Raw genomic sequence first — 16,200 nt, 5'->3', positions numbered from 1 at the left:
AGCGCGGCACGCTGTTTGTTCCGCAGTAGTGCGCCCTCACAAGACATATTTCGAACGGCTCGGACTTCGCTCGTACCCCCTCTGAAATACAGAACGGTTATTTTCTCCGGACCATTAGGCCTCCCAAAATCAATAGGGGGGGGGGGGGGGTTGCTCGTGCCATTTTTTTTTTGGGGGGGGGGCTGGACACATTTCTTTTTTAAGGGGGGGCTAAAGCCCCCTAGGCCCCCCCCCCCCGTAGAACCGCCACTGCACCTTCTTAATACTTGCAATAATGATCGGAATTTTCAACCTTTCCTTAAGCAGCGGACAGAGAACGTCAACGTCTTGGACATCACTAAGTGTTGTGCCCCACATGGGAGCGCTATAATGTTTTCTTTCATAGCGACATAATCATTGCCACAATTCTGATATATATTTTTTCCTACATTTAGCAAATTCATATATACAGCAGTGATGTAGTGCCTTGATGCTGGGCCTTGGCCTTAAGGCTGCCTTAAGGCTGGATTTTAGGGCCTTGGCCTTGGCCTCAAGGCTTGAGGGCAAAAGCCTTGGCCTTGGCCTTGAGGGTTCAGGGCCTTGCAATTTTGAGTCAAGGCTCTTCAAGGCCCATAAATTTTTGCATTTTCCAGATAAATCTGTTCGAAATTTTGCTGTTACCATTTTAATCGAATTACCATGGAGGAGGGAAGCACCCTATCGATTTGGGTATTGGGCACACTTCCACTTTTGTAGCATCACATGTTGTTACATTGTAGTAGATTTGCTGCAACAATATTCTGTACACTTGTGGGGCTAATGAGAGGATCACTTTAATTGCATATAACTATGGAATAGATCTGATTGGTTGTATATTATGTCTCCCTGATAAGTGCTAAAGATTTGCATGTATCTGGTTTAGATAATGCTGATATTTCTGACCATGTTGGGCCAGCAAATAAAAATTTCCCAAATCAGTTTCTTGGATCCCCCTTTTGTTACACTTGGGAGAATTGTGTGTCAATATAGAAGTAAATCATTATTTTGTTTAGTTAAACCATATTGAAGACCTGAACTTATGCTTTAATAGATACAGTGCAGTCATAAAACGGTGTAGGCCTATGCGAGCATGTTGATTGCAATTAAAGAAATGTTGTTCTTCGTAACGAGCAATTCGTGATGATAAGGGCGGATCCAGGGGGGCCAAAAGGGGCCATGCCCCCCCCCCCCTCCCCCCCAAAAAAAACCGAAACAATTTTTTTTTATGTGACGTCGTAATAAAGGCGGGCAATGAGTACACCACCATCTTTTCCTCAAAAAACATCGGTTAAAATGGTCAGAAATTGCCTCAAATCGCACCACAGAGCATCTCGAATCCAAATTTTTTTTCGGGGCCCTTAAGCGGGCCCCGAAGCCCAAGCCGTAATTTTTTGACCCACTTTTTTTGGGGGAACCAAAATTTCTCTGCCCCCCCCCCCAAATTGTGTTCTGGATCCGCCCTTGCATGATAATGTGTCACTCATGTGACTATAATTAGTTCTATATCAGTGGTCATTTCATAAAACAGGGCCTTGGCCTTGGCCTTGAGGGTTAAGCCTTGGCCTTGGCCTCGAGGCTTGAGGGTCAAAGCCTTGGCCTTGAGGGTCAAAGCCTTTGCTCCAACACTGATATACAGTCACCAATTAATTAGCCGTATAAATAGACTGCCCCATCGTAGCTTCATATTTTCAAACGACTATTCTTTTGAAGGCAAAACAAAGAAAATAAAGTGTTCATTTTAGTTATTAGTCTTGACTATACGTTTTCTTTGTAAACACGTCACGGCTTTAAAGAGATCAAATTGCACAACATTTAAGCTGTTTTTTATAAACACAATATAAAACGCATGTATGACAATGAACTAAATAAAAATTATAATTTGTAAAAAAAAATATATATATACAAATAATGGCAGTTAATTCTGGATAACAAAAATACTTTACTTTACCCTCTGTCAGAAGAAAAGGTTCAAACAACTTTTACCAATAAATTTACTGTTTCAGTCAGTGTTTAACTCAGACACATGGGACTGTGTGAATAGCGCCCTCAATGTTCAATCTTGTTTAGCTTACTCACGTTACTTACTACACGTCATTGACGTTCTGACCGATTTAGTGAAAATTGTCGCTAAAAACCTACCGATAGAAGTTTCCTGATAACTGTTTTATGCCAGAAAGTTGTTAACAAGAGTTCTGCTATAAAAATTGAATAGCAAAACAACTAAGAAAACAAAATACAGAAGCCAGTTAACCGATTTGTTGTGTTTCTTGACAGTAAAAAACAACAACTAAATTTCTACCTGCTAACCTGGAACCTAAAAAGAAGTGCAACACACGTCACGATTGCCGATAAAAGATGCAGTGAAAGAGCTGGAGAAAAAAACGGAGAAACGTGAAAGCAGCACTGATTCGGAAGGAGACGCTCTACAGCTGCTGATTGATGGATCTGCGGTCAGTGTCGGAGATAAATGATCAGATGTGTAACTTTCAACTTACCTTTGATGACCTCATGCAGAAAAATGAGAACTATACTGAATAGATTGATGAAGATGATGAGTTTGGCGTCTGAACGTCAACAAACTTTCATTAGTTTGAAATGTAAAGCAGCAGATTACATGAAACGAGCCAAACACTCTGTGAGTCACTACAGTGAAAAGTCACGGTCAGAAACTAACACACCTCACTGGTCATCCACCCTACATCTACTTGGTCTCCTCAGTTGCATCCTGTACCCGTAAACTTAATCTGAATACCCAGGTTTAAGTTTTCTTTATGTGTGTCAAGTTCTAATCTGTAGCACTCGAGCCCTGTCCTTGACATTTTTGAGATGACGGGTGGGCGTGTCATTGGGGCCAGTGGCGGACAGTGTGTCAACATCTTTGCTCCGCTTGGGGGCGCTATCCTGTTTTCTTGTTTGCGTACCCCATTGTTTATCCCCATGGCAGCCCTGCACCGTCCACGTTCTGTCTTTCGTATGTAGTGTTTACTTCGTTTCTTTTGTTTGTATCCTTTTGTTTTGATATCCAATTTTATGTATTCATTGTAATTGTGTGTTTACGTACATTTGCCGAATAAAATATGTGAAAGTTAGTGACAGATCATCGCCACAAGTTTGATTTACTATTTTCTTACTTTTAGCAAATATCTTTGCTTTTTCTTAGCTTCCTTTTTGTCTCCCTTCTATGTGTATCCCTCACCCAGAAGCCAAGATGAGGTCTTGTGATCGGCGACTCTCATAAACAAAACCACCAGTTATTATTAGCTTTTTGGGATTACGGTGTCTGTACAGACTGAAGCACTTCGTCGTGGTGTCGCGTAAGAAAGGAAAACACATTAATTTGCTGTAGTGTTGTCTCAGTGTGATAATGTTTCTCATTCACCTTACAGTTTAAGCTAAATATGAAATAAGCAATGGGGTTTGTGATATTCAGTTTGTCGGGAAAGACTAAGAACAGTCTCAAAGTGCGTTTCTGGGGTCATCGATCGACCGTCCATAATAGGTACCTATCGATTATGGTCGGAAGCAGTTTTTATTAAAGAACTTTGGAAGCTGAAAATGTTTGTTACTCCAGACACCGGATACAAAAACAAACGCTGATGTAACGCACATGCAGGCACCAGATTTTTTCTCATTAATTTTGTATACGTGTTCAAAAATTTTGCACATGCAAAATGATCCAATATCAGGGTGAGAGAGCAGGTAGTGGTGGGCGCGTACTGCTCGACACCCTGGGGACGAGGCTGCAGTGCAGTGGCGTATTCAGAGGGGGGGGGGCACCTTGCCCCCCCCCGGCAGATTTTGTTTGACAATTGTTTTCAGTAAGTATGTCAATAAATGGGTAGAGAGTTCTGACATCAACCCCCAAAAAGGAAACCAGCTCAAAAACCATTACATTGCGCCGTGAAAATCGAGAGCGCCCCCATTTGGAAGATAGTACCAGCCCCCCACCCCCCCCCCCCGCTTTTTTATTTTACGGAGGCCAAGAGTCCGGAGAAAAAAACGTATCTACATTTCGGCGCGGATGTGCGGTTGCCCCCCCCCCCAACTCCGACATCAAAAGCTGGATACGCTACTGCTGCAGTGTCCCTTTAAAGCGTATCAAAAAGGTGTTTGCAAGAAAGCCAGTGCAATGTCCGATATTCTGTAAAGATAACCCTGAAATGTCGGCACACTGACTCACTCTTTTTGGATTGCAAGCCCCAAAACGTGCTCAATATCCGAGCACATCTAATCCGACAACCACTCCTGGAGATTAGCACACACCGCCAGGGATCTGTCATAGCCTTGATGACAGGCGGCAATTACTTGGCTCTACAGCCTATACGAGTCACTGACCATAATGCGCATGTGCAAGTCGTTCAACGGAATGGTTTTCCCTTCAAAGTAGATAATTCAGACCCCTGAATCGATTGGAGGGAACAAAGAAAAATGATACGAGTGGAACGTACACCATCCAGTATTGAAAACAAAACACCACCGTTATCAATTAGGCCACTTTTTCGGCCTCATTATGGTAATTGACTATATATGTACTTGATTACAGAAGAACATTTTGTTAATAGCCGGACGTCAATAATGTCACGACCGACCAATCAATCATTCCTTTATTACCATATCAGTACTCAATTCGACAACTTGTATTATCATAATCGACCTTATCACCGTTATAACTTATATCTATTATATATCGCAAAGGGTGAATTTTTTGTGAGTGTGTGCGTGTATTACATACAGCCAGAGGAGAACAAGGCAAAGCGAGCACAACAGATGCTTTGTTGTCCCCGAAAGCACATCGTTTTGGTTAAGAAAGGTCCTCGAAAGTCACAAGTATGCGTTCTTAGTATTATGGGAGTGCTCTATACAAAAAGTTAACAGTAACTATAACAAAAAAGTCATGTTTTGATATATCAACATAATTTAACAGAATATGTTTTATAGTTAATTTATATTGCAGTAATATATTCATGAAGTTGATTGATTTAAAAAAAAATCGTAGGACAATTAGGAAATAATCATCAGAAATCTAAACACCGTGTGGTCTTCAAACATACCAAATTAATAATGCATGACAGCCAACGTTGCAGATGCTTCCTTTTGGTCCACAGGAAACCGTATGAAATTGAATCAAATTCAAAAGAAATTAAAGATGTCTGCTATAATGATATGCAGAGTGTCTATATATAACTCTTTAATTTTCATCCATTTTCATTTTAGGTTTCAAGGTAATCTTTTAATTTAGGGGGATCAATTATTATGCACATGACATATAAAAAGGCATTTATATCTAAATTCAAAACCATTTAAAAATTTAAAACCACATCAGTTCAAAATTTTGACATGAAATTTGTTAATAATTCGAATAATATTGTGCAAATGTATTTCAAAACATATTACTTACTATTAAAGTTATTTACATTTTTTATGCTAACTTTGGCCGGGAACTCCTCCTGCCTTAAATGTGCGCTTAAGTGGCATATCAAATCATAACGACCTTCTGCCGGAAGCAAACTTTGCTTTACCTGCCCACGTCAATGGGACGTTAGCAGACTTGGTATTATTTTTGTTACATTAGTATTACACACTAACGTCCTTTTGTCGTGACAAAAAATGAAAAACCTCCTCCCGTCTTTTGTATTATGTTGATTACGTCAGAATGACGTAGCCACTTGTGGCAAAATGTATACCAAATGAAAGTAATTCCAATGCTCTATCGACTACTGAAAAATCCGATTTTGACATTTTGACCGATTTTTCATACTAACGACCTTTGTCCACACACCAGCACTCATTTGGCATAGAAATATTTGAAGCATACAATTTATGATGCCAAACAATTTTGGCTTCAGTTTGAAATCGTATTATATCGGGCAAAAATTGTACTCCAATAAGCAGGATTTAATGTGAGACGCGCACGTTGACCAATACCGGGAACTTTTGAAGAAGAAAAAGGCAATTTATACATTTTTTTCTATTTTGGGTGTTTTTGTCCAGCAATTTTCACAGTTTATACTAAGAATTTTTTGAAATGCGTTCATTTACAGGTATGCACCTAATGAATTAAAATGCCACCACTCACCCGAATTTAAGAAATCTAAAAAATTAGAATAGACGCCCTCGTCCTGTAAACTATTGTAAAACTCATTGCTAATTTTAAAAATGACATTGGATTGACGTATTATATGATTGAGACAGAATGATGTACAAAATCGCTGATATGATCATCCCAGTAATTTCGTTGTCAGCGGGCTACCCAACCTACCTATATTAAACACCAACTTTTTTTTTTAATAACTAGGCTATTATTATTTTTACGATTGTTATTTACAAAAGTGTTTCACCAACTGTCTTCCCTTGTTCTGTTTCGTCTAATTCAATCTCTTTGAAATCTGTTTTGACGATGCAGCGACAAAACAGTGCATAAAATCCCTGTCTGAACTCATCTAAGCGACCCCAGTAGATCAGTGGGTTGATCATAGCAGAAATGCAATACATCCAACCAGCAAACCAGTAAGCATCGAAGAAAATTGGGGATTCCAGATCTTTGGGTTCAGCAAATGCTATGACTCTGACGATGCTGTAAGGCATCCAACAGACGAAGCATGCCGCAAGGATTAGGACAAATGTGATCAACAACTTGCGGGTTTGACGGACTCGGGTCTTGGCCTGTATTGATTCTGCGCTAGCGGTGACGCCAGGGTTTGAGGCCATAGGGGGAGTATACATCTTGATCTTACGGAACACGACGATGTAAATTATCGCCGTGATTAGCCAAATAATGAAAACCGTCAAAGGTCGCACTAGCCCGTATATCCAAAACATTACTCCTGGAGATACAGTGAGCACGGGCAAAAGGTTCAGCAACAGAGAAACGGCCCAAATCAGGACACAAACTCCGAAAAGACGGCGTCCCGTGACCACTGCGTCGTAGCGAGATGGCGGCATGAGACTTAGTGCGAGGTAACGGTTTACAGCCACCGCGAAAATTGTCAAGATAGACACGATGTAACACGCCATCATGAGGGCAAAAACGGGAGAGTTCTCTGCCCAGGGAAACGATATCGCAAAGGCAGCAAAGCACAGATCTGCCAAAGCCAGATTATAAACGAATCCATAATATTTAATACGGAGTCGTTTGGTTCCAGCAAGAACTGCCAGTACCAGAATGTTCTCTAACACGGCTGCAACGGAAGTTATGGTCACAGCGTACCTCATCACTGTCACGAAGTTCTCAGACATGATTGCCAAGCGTCAGACAATTTGGCGAGGATCTCTGATGTGCAACTCAACTGAAATTAAAAAGTACAAACAGGCAGAAAACCCCATTAACATGAAACATCTCATTTACGAATCGTTTGGTACTTCACTGGGACTGACTGCATGCATACAATCAGTGGCAAAAAAAGAAAGAATGAACACACATGCGAAAAACGTTTGAAAATCGATGAAACTGAAATCTCGATTTACCTCTTACCACTGAATTCGATGAAACTGAATAAACTACACGACCGTTTGAAATTGAATGAGTCTCTTTAAGGAATGAAAGCTAATGTAGGGCATGCAGCTTTCAATTTCGAATGAATTTGAATACTGGTATTAAAATCGCGTGTCCATGTGCTCTTCAATAGATTCGGCTTTCAATTTTCAACTCATCTCACCCCCCCCCCCTTTGGACGTTTGCGACCCTATGAACTGTTTTGGGCACAAACACAACCACTTTGAGAGCATATACTGCTCCCGGTCCGTACATTATCGACGCTGATATGACCCTTGAAGATCAAAAACCTTGGCACTGTTATGGATAACAAATTGACTTGGAACCAAACACTCATACAATGTGCAGTAAAGCAAACATGCTTCACTTTTTACGTAAGCTCAGATCATTTTGTCTGTTCTCGTTTTTGTTCTGTTGAGGTCGAATAAATAATAATAATAACAATTTAATGTCTACCGGGATATCATGTTTTTGTTTTATCAAAGTGTCATTCAGGGAGTGATTACATCGTCATGCATTGTATAGTACAGTTGTCTTACTCACACAAATCGGAAGAAACTTCAGAGAATTACTAGGATGTAAATAATTGGCCTCAATGTTACAGAACTTCATGATATTTATGGAAAAGCTTTGCTAGCTAAACTTGAAGTGATCTGTGCAGACAAGACTCATCCGTTGAACTCGCTGATCATTTTCAGCAGATCAGGTAGAATTGTGCCATCACTAAAACGAACAAACCATCATAGATTATCGTTCTTACTAGTGCAATCCACCTTTGTAATGAAAGGCCTCCAAAGATAAGTTTTCAGTCCGCTTAATGGATTTTGGATGGGGGAGGGGAAATTGGGTTTGATTGAGTCCCTCAGTGATGTGAAATTATTTTCTATATCAGTCCATGAGTGAGCGATTTACCGTCATGTAACTGTATTTAACTTAAGCGTGTATGTTCGTATTTGTTTGTTGCTTTTCAAATTTTGTGTGTTTTATTTAATTCAATTTTTTTTTTAGCTCTCTCATGTTTACTGTTTTAAATATATACTTCAATGTATACTATATATATGTAACTTTTTACTGATTGCACATAGGAGATCATATCTTATGAAATGTTTTACATGACTAAGAAAATGAACTTTAATCTTGATCTTGAATCTGGATTGTTGGGCGGGAATCATCCCGCGAGAACGGAATTATTGTCAGTAATTGTACAGTTCAAATGCAATAACTTAGCACGAGCCGATTGTTTTCGTTCGATGGCTCATTCAAAAGTGAATAACTTTCCATTGCTAGGAAAAATATAGCAAATTAGAAAGGGATTTTATTTTGTTCTGGATGAAACTCGAAAACAGCACGGGGAACTCAACTTTCAAATGCGATGGTGTTACTTAAATTGACATAGTTTTTGTTGAAATAAGTTGACCGGGAAACCTATATCCCCCCCCCCCAAAAAAAACCCCCTACTATTGGCTCCCTAAAGACCCCAAATCCAAATTTCTACATACATTTCTAGAAGATAAGATCTTACAAATACAGATTAACAAAAGGAAATTATCCAAAAAAGGAAACTAGCCGTATCCTCTCTGAGTGATCCCCGTTTGCCATTTCCCAGGTGTGTATCGTAACTACGGGCGTGGTACGTCCCTGGCTGCATGGCATACGGGTTTATGGCTTCTGACCATAGCGCCCCTTTGAACAAAGATATTGACTAAATGGTGAACTGCCAACAAAGGGCTGGATAGCTCACTTGGTAGAGCACCGGAACGGTTATCTGGATGTCGCAGGTTCAAGTCCCGCTCCCGGACAATTTCTTTGTTCAACTTTTCAAAAAGGAAATTACCTTGTTTGCATAGTCTGTATAAAACAATGCCACGGACGAGAAACGCAATGACGGACAAGTATTTCAACTTACTATAAACTAACAGGACAATCTATTGTGGAATTTCAAGCGCTGTGTGTCCCCTTTTATGCATGGACGACTAAACTGCATACCCCAGGCTTGGGCCGGGGTCAAATGAATAGATGCACAAATAAGTATTGCGTGTATTCGCAAAGAAATTGCGATATTTCGCAAAAGCGCTGCGTATTTCACAAAATTATCTTAATTTGAAAACACATTGCGTTATTTTGCCAAACCAATGCGTTTTTCCGTATTAAAAACCTATTGCGTTTTTTGCGAAATTTCGCAAAACTAGTGCCTTATTTCGCAAAGGTTTTATTGCGTTATTTTGCAACAGTATTTCGTTAATTTACAACAGCAACTGTCGGGTTTACGTAGAAAAAAAATGTTCTTGGCAATTGAAATGTCAGTGGTCTACAACTGAGTACTTTCTCATTAATCGTCTTTTTGTCCCAGCAGTGGCGTATCGGGGAGTGAGGATACATGGAAGGTACACCTTGCCCGCTCGAGGCTTGTGCCCTTGTACATACGAAAGAGGACAGACACATGAAGGGAGAACAAAAAATACTTTTAGTTCTCCAGCGTTGGGTCTTTTGTTGAAAGCGGTCCTCTATCGTACGGTTATGTGCTTAGTCTATGGGAGAGTGTTATATTACAGGCACAAAGGGAAACACAAAGCATTGTCCTCGAGCGTATACAAATTCACGACTGTGTGTTCAAAAAATGGGGTTAGCAAAAGGAGCCATTTTTCATTAACCCCTCCCAATGCTAACTCTAACCATCTAACTCTAACCCTAACCCCTAACCCTAGCCCCAACCCTAAGGATTTGGGGGAACATCGGTATTGTAATGGGGAACATCGTTATAGACCCCTGCCTAAGCACGTCCCCAGTAAATTAGCTACCCCACCGGTTTCCAAAGGAAATACAGATTGGTAAAGACACTGCCAACTACTTCGATAGTTGGATTGATGAATTAGTAATTTAATTGTACTTACTTCAAAGGGTGATTTAGCGTTGGGATGAAGTGGACCTTCAAGATAAAGAAGCGTTCGATTCCACACAAATACAGGCTTATGAGTTTCTAATTCAAGACTGCTGCCTTGGATGAAGACAAAAGTAATGTGTCCGCGGTAGCCACCCATAATCCATCGATGAATACCTACAATATGTATGACAATGCTTGTAATGAAATTCCATCATTATCATGTTGCCATGTCAATAAAATTAATATTTCAATTAGAACAAGTACAGCATATGGGCGCATAATTCATGTTGCTTTACTCGAGACATGGAAAGCCTGGCCCTTGTGCTTTCTATCTGCAGCATAATTATACGGTTCCATTTTTACAGGTGTTTTTGCGCAACTACAAACTATTTATTCATCAAAACAACAAAACAATGATCCGATGCTTCATCCCCTTGTCAAAGAGAGGTTTGTGGCTCTTTGCACTCCAGGATTGCATGCACTGAGGGATGTCAGCTCTGAACCGATCTTTTAACTTAAATTTTTGAAAGAACAGGAAACAGAAACAAATTGGAAAATTCCGACCAATGTTATAGGCGAATGGGAAAAAAAGCAAAGTCGTGGGTATTATCTGGCCGTTTTTACGCAATACTTAAATTTGACATGGCGTCTCATGCACTTGTCGTGTCTTTATATGTTCCATTTTCAATAAGTCCCTTGTCGGTCATAAAGGGAACATAAATCCGAACCCCGAAGTACCGTGCGTTATGTATAGGCTGTCGCGTTGACAGTTCACTGCAGGGGCGTAAATCCCGGGGGGTGGGGGTATATATCCCCCCAGTTTTAGAGGGGGTGGGGGTGGGGATGGGCTATTGAATCATCCCCCCCCACTTTTTCGTGATGAAAAAAACAAAATGCGGATTTTGAGGTATTTTTCGAACATCCCAACAACCCAACTGTATTCAATAGCACTGAAAAGTGGAGAAACAAAGTACAAAAGCTTTTAAAATGCGCTGTTTTGGTGTAAGCGCGAGTATACATATTGATACACATCTATATCTTGAAGAGCGCCCCTATTGTATTGTGGTGTCCACCCCCCCCCCCCCTGCTTTTTGAATTTCCACGGCCGGGCAATTTTTGGATTTTGGTCATCCCCCCTCCCGCCGACACAGATTTACGCCATTGGTCCACTGTTTGATTCGAATACAAGGATTACCATTGCCTTTACAGTGCACACATCTTAGACAAGAGGGACTCTGAGCAGACTACATAGTAACTTTACTGACCCAATCTATTCAAATTTCAGCAGAAGACGTGGGTTGTGCAAACGTGGAGATTTCCTAAGCTGCATTGCATTTTTTAAGGGGGAAGTTTATTGAATAGACAGGCAGTAGCAGGTTGCATCTCTGCATCAGAACCAAGACTTGTTTAGGCTTTGCAGTCACTATTGAAAGCGGCTGCGGCGTATAGTGCTTTTCAGAAATCCATGCATGATTGTGCGAACTAACGCTCACGTTTTAAGATTGAAAAAAAAAACCTGGAAGATGGTCTTGCTTTTACGTGTAGTTTTTTTTAGTAGTCTACAGGACACTCTAAAATCTCATCAATCAATCATAACATCAAAGTAAAATAAAAGAAAGAAACTGGAATATCACGGCACTGCACTGTGCACGGAGAGAGTATTAGGTTTTGCCCTCGACTAGATTCAATTAAGCTAGAACTTTAGCGGAAGACGATTTTGTTTTTATTAGTAGTGGATCCTACATCCCTATCATTCCCATTGGGTTTGTACATAAACACACTTCATCTGATGACAATCTCCTCCAGAATAGAGAGAGAGAGAAAAAATAAATATTTCAATTTGCTGTAGGCGTGTAGATTTTCAGCTACGGTTAAGCCTAATATATACTCGGTTGTTGGATTAAAGAAATTAATTAACTGGTAAGGATTATGCGAAGGCAGCTTAATACATCACTTCGTTCCTACTGCAGACGAAATTGAGTAGGAATATCTAGGTTATCACTTACGTAGTTTCCCATGCCTGGGGTAAGTGAAGGGGACTAAATCGACATGTCCTCGAGCCTCGATCCCATCCATCTCATCACATCGCCTGAAGAATCAATTAGGATATGCGCTCTTAGATAAAGCCCCTTGCTATCCTTGTTCCCAGCGCTAGGGAGCTCCTTAGGTTTCCAGCTCGATAAATCTCGCGAGCCATTTGCGCCTTAAAACTTTCACCAGAGATCGGGTCATCGCATGGACTGAAATTAGGTCTGAACCCATCACAGACCATTTTTTTTCTACGATGCCATCTAACGTTCAGACGTGTTACTTTTCCATAGGCCTAATGGTGTTTCTTTGCAAACAAATTATTTGATATCTTAATCCTTGTCGTCCGTAGACTAGCAGGTTTTTCTTTATGGAATCGATCAGTTCTTGCCGGGTTTTCACGTCTCGAATTTCTACTGCGTGGCTTTTCATGTTACACCAGCGTTCTCGTATTTTTCAATTAAGGCCATCAGTTCAGGCAGGGAAGGGTGTTGAATTTGTGGGGGAAAAAATTGAGCAATCGCCAATATCTGTTTGTTATCTCTTGTTGATATTAGCGCAACTGGGGTCGACAATAAACAAAAAAAGGCCTTACCAAAACATTTCAAAGATTTCGGGAAGGTCGCCGTGGCTGTTTTGACTGAAAAACTTAGAATCATTATTAAATTATCAAAAATCTGAATTTTTGTTTGTTCACTTTTTACTTATTGAAATAGTTTGTTTGTGTTAATCATACATGAAGACAACTCATGATCTGCGCCAACGGAAAGAGCAACCTTTATTTACTATGAAATAATTAATTACAAATCATTAATCCTTTTTAAAGCTTAAAACTTATACAATGTACAGTTGGTCCAATACATAGGTTTTGATCATCCGACGATATTGTGTTGCATATAACTTAACATACGTAGACATGGTGGCACCAATATCGCTTTGAGTAAGCCCACAACATGCCTTTTGCCTTGCTCTTTGGCCTTACTATCAATCTTCAGACTGCTTGTAGGAAATAAAGGATTGCAGATATCACAAACGAGGTCAATCCTTAGGGATCAGGGGGTAATGGACTAGCAGATTATTAAATATATAGCCTTTCACGATGGACAAAGCATTATAATATCGGATACTTTTCAAAAGAAATGAACTTTCGATTCCTGAAATTGTATTACTTTAAATGTAAACCAGACTACTCGCAAGGCGAATCTGTTTATGTGCAAAACAACTCAAAATATAGAGCTGTGTTTTAGAGGGTTGGTGACGCTATTTTGAGCATGGGTGGGTAAGCACGTCTCTTTTGCGCGGGTCTTGAAAGGAGGAACATTCATGGGGCTAATGTACATGGGCGTCGCGAGGGGGGCAAGGGGGGGCGCTTGCCCCCCCTGGAAAAGCAAAAAAAAAAAAAAAGGAAGAAAAAGAAAAAAAAAAAAAGAAAGAAAAAGAGGCGCGAAGACAAAGTGGTGTAAATTTAATGAGTTGGGGGGGGGGCAAAATGTCCCTGCCCCCCTCTAAAACTGATAAATCGAGAATGTGTTGAGAAATACAAGCATTTTTTGGCAAAAAAACTTTTTGCCCCCCTCTAGAAAAAATCCTGGCGACGCCCATGCTAATGTACCTCTTGCCCCAACCCCCAACCCTCGCTACTTGTGGGTAAACGCCGCCGGAACTTGAATGACAGACAATGAGTTGTTTTTTTGGAAATTCGAGTAATTAATTTTTCCCGTTCAAAAACATTGGTGGTGCTGAACAGTAAACAACATACATCGGAATAAATTCACATTAATGAAACAGAATTGTTGGATTAAAATTGCTGTTATGCAGGATGGTCAATAAAAATCAGACCCATTTAATTTTGTTCGATGCCGGTGAGATTATCATATAATTAAACAGTATATGTAAAAAAAAAAAAAAAAAAAAAAAAAAAAGGCTTCGATATTGCCTATAGTCTCCCCTCAACTCTGTTATACTCATTGCAGGATGAAGAAGCCAAAATGGTATTCATATTTCTGAGGATATTATGTAGGCAGGCTTAATTGTACAGGTCCTAAGACCCGCATGTTCAACGTGTAATCTGCATTTTTGCTTTATGTGATGTCATGCATCATTTGGCAAATGTGGTATGCATATATTGTCTTTATTAGACTCTTGATTATACATTACGCTAATCCGATGCGGTTTGCGTAACATGATTTTTGTAACCTTATACATTATTTAGCAGTCTGCTATGCGAATATTTTATGTACCAGTTCGTTTATGATCATGTATACGAAATTGACTTTATTAAAAATGACAACAACTGTAACGATAACAATGCCTGTTATATCTGAGTTTTTGCGAATGGATTAATTTGTGCTATTTTTTCCTAAGATGTAAAACATTTTTGTTAAATCACGGTCCAGAGGTGCCCACAGTTACATATTGGTCACTTTATACATTTATGGTCCAAAGTGTGACATTTTTTTTGTCCCGATAATCTGTGATCTTTGTTATTGTCCATTTTCAATTATCATTAAATATAACTCAACTTCAATGTAGGCCTGTACGACTTGTGCAACTAGTCGACTAGTCGCCAATACTAAAAAGCATTGAGTATCAATTTCTAATTAGTCGACTATCTATCGCAACTAATATAGTCGCGACTGTTGAAATTCACTAGTTGCCCATTTTTTTGTATAGATAGTTTGCAATATTTAACCACTCTTGGAGAAAAGAGACAGAAAAATTCGGATTTTAAATCTGTAAAATGACCCATACATGTCTATATTTAAGCCAGCCTGCAAATAGGAAGCCCCAACCCTGGACATTTTCAAAGCTTATCTTAAAACCCATCTGCTCACTGCAAATGATATATAATGTTAGTGTTTTCCTCTGTTAATTGTTCAGCGCATTGGGACCCCGTGTAAAATGCGCTTTATAAGAATGGTTTATTATTATTAATAGTGTAATGCAGGCATAACGATCCCGTCACTCCAGGGCCCAATTTCATGGAGAAAATATCGCTCAACATTGTGTTGAGGGAAAAATTACAAAGAACGAAGCCACAAGCATTAAGTATGCTATGTGACACTCGCTTGCAGTTCCATGAAGTTAAGCAGGTCAACCATTATTGATTATTTTACGACAGAATGTGCAAAAAGCCGAGACAATGTGCAAAAAGTCGCGTTGCCGTCGTAGCAGCGGAAGATGCAAAACTCATCATGCTCGGCTAAATGGACTTCCTTCCATGAGACTTTTTTGTTCTAATCAGCTATATTGGGAATGGGATATGTAAGGCGATGTCAGCATAGGTCAAGGCCTTGTTATGCAGTTTCGATCGGTTCAGATTACCGGTGAGTCCATGCGTCTTTAGCCGACAGCTTGCCCCGACTTCGTGATTATACTGACACCTTTACATGTGTCTCATCGATCGGATCCTTCTGGGTTAATGGAATTATGAATTGTACGCCATTGCTTTTAGATTGACGTTTATCTGTTTCAAGAGTTGTATACAAACTTGCCTATCTTTCGAACTTGGCAAAAGTGGCATATGGGCTTCGATTGTTATTATCGTGAATTTATTTTGTGTGCGTCGGTGGTAGTACCTGTACATGGCTCCTTCTGGGGCAAAAAAAACACAATCTAACAAACGACCCCACAAGGAAGTCTTTAAAATCTATCTTCCCTATGAGGAAAACGCTATGGAGTTTGAGATTTCAATAGGAACAAAGGAGAACACAAGAAGGGAAAAGAAAGGTCGGAGTCCGCCCGATAGTCCGAAGGTTCTTTGGTCCGAAGGTTCGATAGT

At 39.9% G+C, this 16,200-nt stretch overlaps 1 protein-coding gene across 1 annotated transcript; it reads right to left on the bottom strand.

Annotated features, from left to right (window-relative positions):
• Positions 1-6,008: 6,008 nt before the first annotated feature.
• On the bottom strand, positions 6,009-10,542 carry LOC119728752 (substance-K receptor-like). The gene is made up of 2 exons (XM_038201126.1): positions 10,402-10,542; positions 6,009-7,304 (listed from the first exon to the last, which is right to left on the bottom strand). Exon 2 carries the CDS (start codon positions 7,252-7,254, stop codon positions 6,340-6,342), a length of 915 nt encoding a protein of 304 aa, XP_038057054.1. The 5' UTR covers positions 7,255-7,304; positions 10,402-10,542; the 3' UTR covers positions 6,009-6,339.
• Between the last annotated feature and the right edge of the window lie 5,658 nt (positions 10,543-16,200).

This window comes from Patiria miniata, unplaced genomic scaffold (genome assembly GCF_015706575.1).
Source record: "Patiria miniata isolate m_02_andy unplaced genomic scaffold, ASM1570657v1 HiC_scaffold_20, whole genome shotgun sequence".
In the NCBI taxonomy this organism is placed as follows: Eukaryota; Metazoa; Echinodermata; class Asteroidea; order Valvatida; family Asterinidae; genus Patiria; species Patiria miniata.
This window is presented reverse-complemented; position numbering and strand designations above follow the sequence as displayed.

Bases quoted from the DNA above. Each gene is read 5' to 3' on its own strand.
- LOC119728752 (XM_038201126.1), bottom strand. From the start codon at position 7,254: ATGTCTGAGAACTTCGTGACAGTGATGAGGTACGCTGTGACCATAACT.